This window comes from Pelodiscus sinensis, chromosome 6, assembly GCF_052426305.1.
Source record: "Pelodiscus sinensis isolate ZL-2025 chromosome 6, ASM5242630v1, whole genome shotgun sequence".
NCBI classification, from domain to species: Eukaryota; Metazoa; Chordata; order Testudines; family Trionychidae; genus Pelodiscus; species Pelodiscus sinensis.
In genome coordinates this window covers 131,785,541-131,798,297 of record NC_143057.1, presented here as the reverse complement: position 1 = coordinate 131,798,297, position 12,757 = coordinate 131,785,541, and the positions used below count along the sequence as shown (strand labels likewise).

General features: G+C 76.5%; 1 protein-coding gene across 1 annotated transcript in view; it reads right to left on the bottom strand.

Annotated features, from left to right (window-relative positions):
* TLN1 (talin 1) overlaps positions 1–12,757 on the bottom strand; it is a 215,220-nt gene that overhangs the window by 123,872 nt on the left and 78,591 nt on the right. The window contains 6 exon segments of the mRNA XM_089779522.1: positions 324–452; positions 1,176–1,342; positions 3,910–4,204; positions 5,835–6,002; positions 11,996–12,046; positions 12,165–12,263. Of these exon segments, the coding sequence (XP_089635648.1) occupies positions 324–452; positions 1,176–1,342; positions 3,910–4,204; positions 5,835–6,002; positions 11,996–12,046; positions 12,165–12,263 (909 nt within the window).

Sequence of the window (12,757 nt, the reverse complement as noted above, 5' to 3'; positions counted from 1 at the left end):
TGGGGCACAGAGCGGGATGGGCCCGGGGGGCAAGACGCCGGCACAGCAGAGCGGCCTATGAGCACAGCCCCTGGGGCACAGAGCGGGATGGGCCCGGGGGGCAAGACGCCGGCACAGCAGAGCGGCCTATGAGCACAGCCCGCGGGCGCGGCAGGCGGCGGAGGGGTCTGCGGGGTGTCGAGAGCTTTCGCCATTCGGCAGAAGGGGAAGGCCGAGGGCTCCAGACGCCGGCTCCCCTGGGCCCAGCCTTCGGCGGCTCTCGACCCTTCCTCCCAGAGCCCCGCTCCTGGCAGCTCGCTGCCTGCCCCGGCCCGGCCCCTCACCTCCAACTTGTGCACCAGCTTCTTCTTGATGGCGTTCTGCGCCGCGGCGTTGGTGGCCATGCGGAGCCCCTCGGCCGCCTCCCGGAGCCGCTGCTGCTGCTCCTCGCTGTCTGGGTGGGCTGCAGCCCCCTGGGCAGAGAGAAAAAGGAATTCAGCCAGGCGCCTCCCGTGCCCCCTGCCCTGACAACAGCCGCTGTAGCTCCCCCTTGGCACCAGGGTCCCCCGCTCGGCTCACCGCAGCCCTAGAGCGGCGCTGCTGCGCGAGCCCTGAGGAGCACAAGGTCGGTAGTGAAAGAATAACAGCATGTTCTTTGCAGCCGTCTGTAGGGTTCAGAGTCAACAGGCCTGCTGGGAGGCAGGGACCAATGCTCTGTGCCTGGCAGACTCGTGTGGCTCTCCCCTCCCTGCCCTGCCGCCCTCCCCGTGGGCCCCGCCTGCGCTGCGCTGCACTCCCCCCCCGCCGCCCGCCCAGCCCCCCAGGCCCCTCCAGCCCCACCACCCTCCCCGTGGGCCCCGCCTGCGCTGCGCCGCACCCCCCCAGCCCCCCAGACCCCTCCAGCCCCACCACCCTCCCCGTGGGCCCCGCCTGCGCTGCGCCGCACCCCCCCAGCCCCCAGACCCCTCCCAGCCCCCCCACCCTCCCCGTGGGCCCCACCTGCGCTGCGCCGCACCCCCCCAACCCCAGACCCCTCCAGCCCCACCACCCTCCCCGCAGACCCCGCTGCCCGGCCCGTGGACACTCAGCCTGCCAGCCCCAGCCCTGCTCCCACGGCACCTGGCACGCTCCACCCTGCACCCGCCAGAGCCGCACGGGGCCTTCCAAGGACCCTCCCGCCCCAGCCCCGCCCTGACCTTCGCCGCCTCCACCATCCTGGCAGTGGCGTCCGCCAGCATCTTGGCCGCACTCAGCAGCTTGCGCGAGTTCTCCAGGTCCGGCTCCCCCTCCGCATCCGCTTTGATGGCGTTGACAAGCTCCGAGGTTGCCTGGGCCAGGATGCGAGCCTGGCGCACCATTTCCCCTGGGCCGCAAGGGAGAGCCGCTGTCAGCGAGCCGGGCTCCCCACCCGAGGCGGGCACAGTCACTGCCCCCCCATGGCCAGGGACCGGGGCAGGATCAATCGCCCCCTCGTATCCCCGCAGGGACCGGGGCAGGATCAATCGCCCCCTCGTATCCCCGCAGGGACCGGGGCAGGATCAATCGCCCCCTCGTATCCCCGCAGGGACCGGGGCAGGATCAATCGCCCCCTCGTATCCCCGCGGGGACCGGGGCAGGATCAATCGCCCCCTCGTATCCCCGCGGGGACCGGGGCAGGATCAATCGCCCCCTCGTATCCCCGCAGGGACCGGGGCAGGATCAATCGCCCCCTCGTATCCCCGCAGGGACCGGGGCAGGATCAATCGCCCCCTCGTATCCCCGCAGGGACCGGGGCAGGATCAATCGCCCCCTCGTATCCCCGCGGGGACCGGGGCAGGATCAATCGCCCCCTCGTATCCCCGCGGGGACCGGGGCAGGATCAATCGCCCCCTCGTATCCCCGCGGGGACCGGGGCAGGATCAATCGCCCCCTCGTATCCCCGCAGAGACCGGGGCAGGATCAATCGCCCCCTCGTATCCCCGCAGGGACCGGGGCAGGATCAATCGCCCCCTCGTATCCCCGCAGGGACCGGGGCAGGATCAATCGCCCCCTCGTATCCCCGCAGGGACCGGGGCAGGATCAATCGCCCCCTCGTATCCCCGCAGGGACCGGGGCAGGATCAATCGCCCCCTCGTATCCCCGCGGGGACCGGGGCAGGATCAATCGCCCCCTCGTATCCCCGCGGGGACCGGGGCAGGATCAATCGCCCCCTCGTATCCCCGCGGGGACCGGGGCAGGATCAATCGCCCCCTCGTATCCCCGCGGGGACCGGGGCAGGATCAATCGCCCCCTCGTATCCCCGCGGGGACCGGGGCAGGATCAATCGCCCCCTCGTATCCCCGCAGGGACCGGGGCAGGATCAATCGCCCCCTCGTATCCCCGCGGGGACCGGGGCAGGATCAATCGCCCCCTCGTATCCCCGCAGGGACCGGAGCAGGATCAATCGCCCCCTCGTATCCCCGCAGGGACCGGGGCAGGATCAATCGCCCCCTCGTATCCCCGCAGGGACCGGGGCAGGATCAATCGCCCCCTCGTATCCCCGCAGGGGCCGGGGCAGGATCAATCGCCCCCTCGTATCCCCGCAGGGACCGGGGCAGGATCAATCGCCCCCTCGTATCCCCGCAGGGGCCGGGGCAGGATCAATCGCCCCCTCGTATCCCCGCGGGGACCGGGGCAGGATCAATCGCCCCCTCGTATCCCCGCAGGGACCGGGGCAGGATCAATCGCCCCCTCGTATCCCCGCGGGGACCGGGGCAGGATCAATCGCCCCCTCGTATCCCCGCGGGGACCGGGGCAGGATCAATCGCCCCCTCGTATCCCCGCAGGGACCGGGGCAGGATCAATCGCCCCCTCGTATCCCCGCTGGGACCGGGGCAGGATCAATCGCCCCCTCGTATCCCCGCGGGGACCGGGGCAGGATCAATCGCCCCCTCGTATCCCCGCAGGGACCGGTGCAGGATCAATCGCCCCCTCGTATCCCCGCGGGGACCGGGGCAGGATCAATCGCCCCCTCGTATCCCCGCGGGGACCGGGGCAGGATCAATCGCCCCCTCGTATCCCCGCAGGGACCGGAGCAGGATCAATCGCCCCCTCGTATCCCCGCGGGGACCGGGGCAGGATCAATCGCCCCCTCGTATCCCCGCAGGGACCGGGGGCAGGATCAATCGCCCTCTCGTATCCCCGCAGAGACCGGGGCAGGATCAATCGCCCCCTCGTATCCCCGCGGGGACCGGGGCAGGATCAATCGCCCCCTCGTATCCCCGCGGGGACCGGGGCAGGATCAATCGCCCCCTCGTATCCCCGCGGGGACCGGGGCAGGATCAATCGCCCCCTCGTATCCCCGCAGGGACCGGGGCAGGATCAATCGCCCCCTCGTATCCCCGCGGGGACCGGGGCAGGATCAATCGCCCCCTCGTATCCCCGCGGGGACCGGGGCAGGATCAATCGCCCCCTCGTATCCCCGCGGGGACCGGGGCAGGATCAATCGCCCCCTCGTATCCCCGCGGGGACCGGGGCAGGATCAATCGCCCCCTCGTATCCCCGCAGGGACCGGGGCAGGATCAATCGCCCCCTCGTATCCCCGCAGGGACCGGGGCAGGATCAATCGCCCCCTCGTATCCCCGCAGGGACCGGGGCAGGATCAATCGCCCCCTCGTATCCCCGCAGGGACCGGGGCAGGATCAATCGCCCCCTCGTATCCCCGCAGGGACCGGGGCAGGATCAATCGCCCCCTCGTATCCCCGCAGGGACCGGGGCAGGATCAATCGCCCCCTTGTATCCCCGCAGGGGCCGGGGCAGGATCAATCGCCCCCTCCCACCCGCGCAGGGGCTGACGCAGTCCCTGCCCTTCCCTCCCCCTGCATGCCCAGGAAGCAGGGCAGGGGCAGCTCGTGCCCACTGGAGCGCTCCATGCCCAGGCGGCACCGCCCACGCCGCGCTCCCCCGGCCCACCTGCGTCGCCCATGGAGCTGAAGATGTTCTCGGTGACGTTGAGGATGGTGTCGGTGGCCTGGTCGTAGCGGCCGAGGGGCTGCCCGCCGGTGGCCTGCTGCTTGATGTGCTGCAGCAGGTCGTTGAGGGCCTGCGTCACCGCCGTGGCCGCCACCCCCACCTGCTTCAGCAGCTGCTCGTCCTCCGTGGCCGCCTGCGAGGCCTCCACGCAGCCCTCGGCCGCCTTGGCCACCAGCTTCCCGGCCTCCACCAGCTGCTCCTGGCACACCGGGGAGCTGATCGTGGGAGCCACCACCTGCAGGAGAGGAGAGACCAGAGTCCTCTTAGGGGCCCGGCCCCGCGTCGGCCCCGCTCCCTCGGGCGCCCGCCCGGCCCCCCGCCTCTGCCCCGCCCCCTCGGGCGCCCACTCGGCCCCGCCTCTGCCCCGCCCCCTCGGGCGCCCACCCGGCCCCGCCTCTGCCCCGCCCCCTCGGGCGCCCACTCGGCCCCGCCTCTGCCCCACCCCTCGGGCGCCCCTCGGCCCCCCGCATCTGCCCCGCCCCCGGCATCTGCCCCGCCCCGCCGCGCGCCCACTTGGCCCCCCATCTGCCCCGCCCCCTCGCGCGCCCGGCTCCGGCCCCCCGCATCCTGCCCCGCCCCCGGCCGTCTGCCCCGCCCCCTCGCGCCGCCCAATTGGCCCCCGCATCTGCCCCGCCCCCTCGCGCGCCCGCTCAGCCCCCCGCATCTGCCCCGCCCCCGGCATCTGCCCCGCCCCCTCGCGCGCCCGCTCAGCCCCGCATCTGCCCCGCCCCCGGCATCTGCCCCGCCCCCTCGCGCACCCGGCCCCGCCCGCCCCCGCCCACTCGGCCCCGCATTTGCCCAGCGCCCTCATGTGCCCGCCCGGCCCCGCGCCCCGCCCCCTCGCGCCCGCCCGCCCCCCGTCCCTGCCCCGCCCCCTTCTGCCCCGCCCCCTCGCGGCGCCCCCCCCCCACCTGCCCCGCCCCCCCTCTGCCCCCTGCCCCCGCCCTGCGCCCGCTGGCCCCGCATTTGGCCACCCCCTCGTGTGCCCGCCCGGCCCCGCATCTGCCCCCTCACATTCCCACTCGGCCCCCCCCATCTGCCCCGCCCCCTCGTGCGCCCGCCCGGCCCCGCATCTGCCCCCTCACATTCCCACTCGGCCCCCCCCATCTGCCCCGCCCCCTCGTGCGCCCGCCCGGCCCCGCATCTGCCCCCTCACATTCCCACTCGGCCCCCCCCATCTGCCCCGCCCCCTCTGTGCCCGCCCGGCCCCGCATCTGCCCCCTCACATTCCCACTCGGCCCCCCCATCTGCCCCGCCCCCTCGTGCGCCCGCCCGGCCCCGCATCTGCCCCCTCACATTCCCACTCGGCCCCCCCCCATCTGCCCCGCCCCCTCGTGCGCCCGCCCGGCCCCGCATCTGCCCCCTCACATTCCCACTCGGCCCCCCCCATCTGCCCCGCCCCCTCGTGCGCCCGCCCGGCCCCGCATCTGCCCCCTCACATTCCCACTCGGCCCCCCCCATCTGCCCCGCCCCCTCGTGTGCCCGCCCGGCCCCGCATCTGCCCCCTCACATTCCCACTCGGCCCCCCCCATCTGCCCCGCCCCCTCGTGCGCCCGCCCGGCCCTGCATCTGCCCAGCCACTTCACGTGCCCGCCTGGCCCTGCACCCGCCCCCTCACATTCCCACTCGGCCCCCCATCTGCCCCGCCCCCTCACGCGCCCACCCGGCCGTACGCCCGCCCAGCCCCACACGTGCCCACCTGCCCCCTTACGCGCCCGCCCAGCCCCACATCTGCCCAGCCCCTTACGCACCCGGGCCCGGGCCGGCCCAGCCCAGCGGCGCAGAGTTAACACGGCCCCTGCCAGCATCATTCTCCGCCTCCCAGGGAGAGCAGTGGGGGGGCAGGGGAGGGATCCAGCACGTACCTTGGTGCAGGCCACCAGCTGGGAGGTGGAGAGGGCGCACTGCGTGGCAGCCGCGATCACCTGCGTCTGCAGGGCCGAGTCCTCCGTCTTCTGGGCCACGTTCTTGGCTCTCAGGACCAGCGCGGCGGCTGCACTGGCCACGGCCTTGGCCAGCTGCATGAGCATGTCCTGGGGGGGGGGACAGAGGGTCAGCGCAGGCCCCAACCAGCCCTGGCGCCCCAGCACTGCCTCCTACCAGCGCCCTCCACGCGCAGCGGAGAACGACACCACCCGCTTTAGACCGTCACCCGCCCCGCGGCACCGCGGCACCGCACGCTCCAGCCTCGCGCGCCACGTGGCAGAGCCACTGGGCCCACTGACACGCAGAACACGCTCCCAGTGGCGCCCTGCCGCCGCCTCCCACCTCCCACCGGCTCCGGCGCCCTCCGGCTGCAGCGCCCCAGCACCGCCTCCCACCAGCCTCTTCCGGCCCCGGCGCCCTGCCGCCACCTCCTACCTCCCTCCGGCTGCAGCGCCCCAGCACCGCCTCCCACCTGCCTCCTCCGGCCCCGGCGCCCTGCCGCCACCTCCTACCTCCCACCGGCTCCGGCGCCCTCCGGCTGCAGCGCCCCAGCACCGCCTCCCACCAGCCTCCTCCGGCCCCGGCGCCCTGCCGCCGCCTCCTACCTCCCACCGGCTCCGGCGCCCTCCAGCTGCAGCGCCCCAGCACCGCCTCCCACCAGCCTCTTCCGGCCCCGGCGCCCTGCCGCCACCTCCTACCTCCCTCCGGCTGCAGCGCCCCAGCACCGCCTCCCACCTGCCTCCTCCGGCCCAGGCGCCCTGCCGCCACCTCCTACCTCCCACCGGCTCCGGCGCCCTCCGGCTGCAGCGCCCCAGCACCGCCTCCCACCAGGCTCCTCCGGCCCCGGCGCCCTGCCGCCACCTCCCACCTCCCACCGGCTCCGGCGCCCTCCGGCTGCAGCGCCCCAGCACCGCCTCCCACCAGCCTCCTCCGGCCCCGGCGCCCTGCCGCCGCCTCCCACCTCCCACCGGCTCCGGCGCCCTCCGGCTGCAGCGCCCCAGCACCGCCTCCCACCAGCCTCTTCCGGCCCCGGCGCCCTGCCGCCACCTCCTACCTCCCACCGGCTCCGGCGTCCTCCGGCTGCAGCGCCCCAGCACCGCCTCCCACCAGGCTCCTCCGGCCCCGGCGCCCTGCCGCCGCCTCCCACCTCCCACCGGCTCCGGCTCCGGCGCCCTCCGGCTGCAGCGCCCCAGCACCGCCTCCCACCAGCCTCCTCCGGCCCCGGCGCCCTGCCGCCGCCTCCCACCTCCCACCGGCTCCGGCGCCCTCTGGCCCCGGCGCCCTGCCGCCGCCTCCCACCTCCCACCGGCTCCGGCGCCCTCCGGCTGCAGCGCCCCAGTACCGCCTTCCACCAGCCTCCTCCGGCCCTGGCGCCCTGCCGCCACCTCCTACCTCCCACCGGCTCCAGCGCCCTCCGGCTGCAGCGCCCCAGCACCGCCTCCCACCAGCCTCCTCCGGCCCCGGCGCCCTGCCGCCACCTCCCACCAGCCTCCTCCGGGCCCGGCGCCCTGCCACCGCCTCCCGCCTCCCACCGGCCCCGGCGCCCTCCGGCTGCAGCGCCCCAGCACCGCCTCCCACCAGCCTCCTCTGGCCCCGGCGCCCTGCCGCCACCTCCTACCTCCCTCCGGCTGCAGCGCCCCAGCACCGCCTCCCACCAGCCTCCTCCGGCCCCGGCGCCCTGCCGCCACCTCCTACCTCCCACCGGCCCCGGCGCCCTCCGGCTGCAGCGCCCCAGCACCGCCTCCCACCAGCCTCCTCTGGCCCCAGCGCCCTGCCGCCACCTCCCACCTCCCACCGGCCCCGGCACCCTCCGGCTGCAGCGCCCCAGCACCGCCTCCCACCAGCCTCCTCTGGCCCCGGCGCCCTGCCACCACCTCCCACCGGCCCCGGCACCCTCCGGCTGCAGCGCCCCAGCACCGCCTCCCACCAGCCTCCTCCGGCCCCAGCGCCCTGCTGCCACCTCCCACCGGCCCCGGCGCCCTCCGGCTGCAGCGCCCCAGCACCGCCTCCCACCAGCCTCCTCCGGCCCCGGCGCCCTGCTGCCACCTCCCACCGGCCCCCGGCGCCCTCCGGCTGCAGCGCCCCAGCACCGCCTCCCACCAGCCTCCTCCGGCCCCGGCGCCCTGCCGCCGCCTCCCACCTCCCACCGGCTCCGGCGCCCTCCGGCTGCAGCGCCCCAGCACCGCCTCCCACCAGCCTCCTCCGGCCCCGGCGCCCTGCGGCCACCTCCCACCAGCCTCCTCCGGGCCCGGCGCCCTGCCACCGCCTCCCGCCTCCCACCGGCCCCGGCGCCCTCCGGCTGCAGCGCCCCAGCACCGCCTCCCACCAGCCTCCTCTGGCCCCGGCGCCCTGCGGCCACCTCCCACCAGCCTCCTCCGGGCCCGGCGCCCTGCCACCGCCTCCCGCCTCCCACCGGCCCCGGCGCCCTCCGGCTGCAGCGCCCCAGCACCGCCTCCCACCAGCCTCCTCCGGCCCCGGCGCCCTGCCGCCACCTCCTACCTCCCACCGGCCCCGGCGCCCTCCGGCTGCAGCGCCCCAGCACCGCCTCCCACCAGCCTCCTCCGGCCCCGGCGCCCTGCCGCCACCTCCTACCTCCCACCAGCTCCGGCGCCCTCCGGCTGCAGCGCCCCAGCACCGCCTCCCACCAGCCTCCTCTGGCCCCGGCGCCCTGCCACCACCTCCCACCGGCCCCGGCACCCTCCGGCTGCAGCGCCCCAGCACCGCCTCCCACCAGCCTCCTCCGGCCCCAGCGCCCTGCTGCCACCTCCCACCGGCCCCGGCGCCCTCCGGCTGCAGCGCCCCAGCACCGCCTCCCACCAGCCTCCTCCGGCCCCGGCGCCCTGCTGCCACCTCCCACCGGCCCCGGCGCCCTCCGGCTGCAGCGCCCCAGCACCGCCTCCCACCAGCCTCCTCCGGCCCCGGCGCCCTGCTGCCACCTCCCACCGGCCCCGGCGCCCTCCGGCTGCAGCGCCCCAGCACCGCCTCCCACCAGCCTCCTCCGGCCCCGGCGCCCTGCTGCCACCTCCCACCGGCCCCGGCGCCCTCCGGCTGCAGCGCCCCAGCACCGCCTCCCACCAGCCTCCTCCGGCACCGGCGCCCTGCCGCCACCTCCTACCTCCCACCAGCTCCGGCGCCCTCCGGCTGCAGCGCCCCAGCACCGCCTCCCACCAGCCTCCTCTGGCCCCAGCGCCCTGCCGCCACCTCCCACCAGCCTCCTCCGGGCCTGGTGCCCCGTTGCCATCTCCCACCGGCCCCCTCCAGCTCCGGCGCCGCTTCCCACCGGGGCCCTCCGGCCACAGAGCCCCCTCCCAGCCATACCACCCAGCACACTGCCCCGCACAGCTCGGCCCTGCTAGGCCTGACCTCCCTCGTGCCTCAGCCTGCTGCCAGCAGAGGCCACTTCCCCGGACAGTCCCGCCACCAGCACCAGCCCCAATCACAGGCAGGAGAGGGCATGCACCAAGCGCCGCCGGCCCAGCCCCCCAAATCAACCTGACAGGAGCGCAGAGGCGGGAAGCGGATACACTCGGGTCTGGCTGCCGGGGCGGGGCGCAGGCTGGGGACCAGGACTCTGCACAGCTGCCCTGGGTGCGTCTGACCGGAGCCCATCCCGGCGCCTGGCCCCTCGGCCCGCAGCGCAGACCAGGGCCTGCGAGGGGCGCTCAGGCCTGGCCCTGCGGGCTCCCGGTCCAGCTCTTCCCGAGCTGCTCGCAGCCTCAGCCCTCCCCACCCCACGGCGGGCGCCAGCAGCGGGGCTCAGCATGCCGTCTGGGCCCGAGAGCACAGCAGGAACGGCCGGGAGCGCCACGGGAGCAGGGGTGGCCCAGGCCGGCTGGTGGAGAATTCAGTCAGCTGACACTGCGCCAAGGGAGGGGGCGGGGATGCCTAGACGGCTGGGGGGGCCGGGCAGGGGCCCTGCTTCTGGGCCCCCCGATCCCCAAGCTGGACTGTACAGATTGCTCCTGGTCCCTGAGCTATGCTGTGTCCCTGGGAACCCGGAACCCTCCTGTCCTATCTGCCGGCTGGGGACGCAGGGCCCGGTGACCCCCTCACTCCTTAACACAGGGCAGTGCCGTGAGGGGGTGCACAGGAGCAGAGGGGGAAATGGGGGGGATTTGGGGGCACAGGGCAGAGCCGCGGGGCACAGGGCAGAGCCGCGGAGCCCCGGGGACACAGGGCTGGGTTTGGGGGCGCAGGGCAGAGCCACGGGGCCCCGGGGACACAGGGCTGGGTTTGGGGGCGTAGGGCAGAGCCGCGGGGCACCGGGGACACAGGGCTGGGTTTGGGGGCATAGGGCAGAGCCGCGGGGCACCGGGGACACAGGGCTGGGTTTGGGGGCGCAGGGCAGAGCCGCGGGGCACGGGGCTGGGTTTGGGGGCGTGGGGCAGAGCCACGGGGCTGGGTTTGGGGGTGCGGGGCAGAGCCGCGGGGCACGTGGCTGGGTTTGGGGGCGCGGGGCAGAGCCGCGGGGACACAGGGTTGGGTTTGGGGGCGCAGGGCAGAGCCGCGGGGACACAGGGTTGGGTTTGGGGGCGCGGGGCAGAGACACGGGGCAGGGTTTGGGGGCGTGGGGCAGAGCCGCGGGGCACGGGGCTGGGTTTGGGGGCGCGGGGCAGAGCCGTGGGGCACGGGGCTGGGTATGGGGGCGCGGGGCAGAGCCGCGGGGCACAGGGCTGGGTTTGGGGGCGCGGGGCAGAGCCGCGGGGCACAGGGCTGGGTTTGGGGGCACAGGGCTGGGTTTGGGGGCGCGGGGCAGAGTCGTGGGGCACAGGGCTGGGTTTGGGGGCACGGGGCTGGGTTTGGGGGCGCGGGGCAGAGCCGCGGGGCACGGGGCTGGGTTTGGGGGCGCGGGGCAGAGCCACGGGGCACGGGGCTGGGTATGGGGGCGCGGGGCAGAGCCGCGGGGCACGGGGCTGGGTATGGGGGCGCGGGGCAGAGCCCCGGGGACACAGGGCTGGGTTTGGGGGCGCGGGGCAGAGCCACGGGGACACAGGGCTGGGTTTGGGGGCGCGGGGCAGAGGCGCGGGGCACAGGGCTGGGTTTGGGGGCGCGGGGCAGAGCCGCGGGGCGCAGGGCTGGGTTTGGGGGCGCGGGGCAGAGCCCCGGGGACACAGGGCTGGGTTTGGGGGCGCGGGGCAGAGTCGTGGGGCACAGGGCTGGGTTTGGGGGCGCGGGGCAGAGCCCCGGGGACACAGGGCTGGGTTTGGGGGCGCGGGGCAGAGTCGTGGGGCACAGGGCTGGGTTTGGGGGCGCGGGGCAGAGCCCCGGGGACACAGGGCTGGGTTTGGGGGCGCGGGGCAGAGCCGCGGGGCACGGGGCTGGGTTTGGGGGCGGGGGGCAGAGCCGCGGGGCACAGGGCTGGGTTTGGGGGCGCGGGGCAGAGCCGCGGGGCACAGGGCTGGGTTTGGGGGCGCGGGGCAGAGCCGCGGGGCACAGGGCTGGGTTTGGGGGCGCGGGGCAGAGCCGCGGGGCACGGGGCTGGGTTTGGGGGCGGGGGGCAGAGCCGCGGGGCACGGGGCTGGGTTTGGGGGCGCGGGGCAGAGCCGCGGGGCACAGGGCTGGGTTTGGGGGCGCGGGGCAGAGCCGCGGGGCACAGGGCTGGGTTTGGGGGCGCGGGGCAGAGCCGCGGGGCACGGGGCTGGGTTTGGGGGCGGGGGGCAGAGCCGCGGGGCACGGGGCTGGGTTTGGGGGCGCGGGGCAGAGCCGCGGGGCACGGGGCTGGGTTTGGGGGCGCGGGGCAGAGCCGCGGGGCACGGGGCTGGGTTTGGGGGCGCGGGGCAGAGCCGCGGGGCACGGGGCTGGGTTTGGGGGCGGGGGGCAGAGCCGCGGGGCACGGGGCTGGGTTTGGGGGCGGGGGGCAGAGCCGCGGGGCACAGGGCTGGGTTTGGGGGCGCGGGGCAGAGCCGCGGGGCACGGGGCTGGGTTTGGGGGCGCGGGGCAGAGCCCCGGGGCTCTCAGGAGCGGAGTGACCCGAGTGTATGAACTTCCGAGATTGAGTTCCAGGAGAAGCGGGGGGCAGCTCCCGTCCCCAGAGCCCAGCGGATCGTGCGGCCGAGGGCGGCCCCGCCTGGGGGGAGCGCTGCGCTCAGCCCCTCTTTACCGTCGCTGGCTCTGAGGCGGGCAGGGTCCGAGCGCGGCGGCTGCCTAGGATCTGCGCAGGAATCCACAAGAGAAGAAGCGTTACGCCGTGGGGCCGGGCTGGGGCAGGAGGGGCCCTGCCCCCCCCCCAGGCCCGGTCTGCCCCCCGGGCCAGGCCTGGCCCCGCTCACCTGGAACCGGGGGTCCGTGTCGCTCTCGCCGATCTGCTGCAGCAGCTCCCCGCTGGTCTGGCCCACGGCGCCGGCCGCCTGCAGTAGGGTCTGGCGCGGCTGCAGGGAACCGAGCCTGGTCAGCCGGCTCTGAGCCCCTCGGCCCCACTGCCCCCCCATCGCCCCCACCCCCACATTGCCCCCTCGGCCCCACTGCCCCCCCATCGCCCCCGCCCCCCCATCGCCCCCTCGGCCCCACTGCCCCCCCCATCGCCCCCGCCCCCCCATCGCCCCCGCCCCCCCATCGCCCCTGCCCCCACATCGCCCCCTCGGCCCCACTGCCCCCCCCATCGCCCCCGCCCCCCCATCGCCCCCTCGGCCCCACTGCCCCCCCATCGCCCCCGCCCCCCCATCGCCCCCTCGGCCCCACTGCCCCCCCATCGCCCCCGCCCCCACATCGCCCCCTCGGCCCCACTGCCCCCCCCATCGCCCCCGCCCCCCCATCGCCCCCTCGGCCCCACTGCCCCCCCATCGCCCCCGCCCCCCCATCGCCCCCTCGGCCCCACTGCCCCCCCATCGCCCCCGCCCCCACATCGCCCACTCGGCCCCACTGT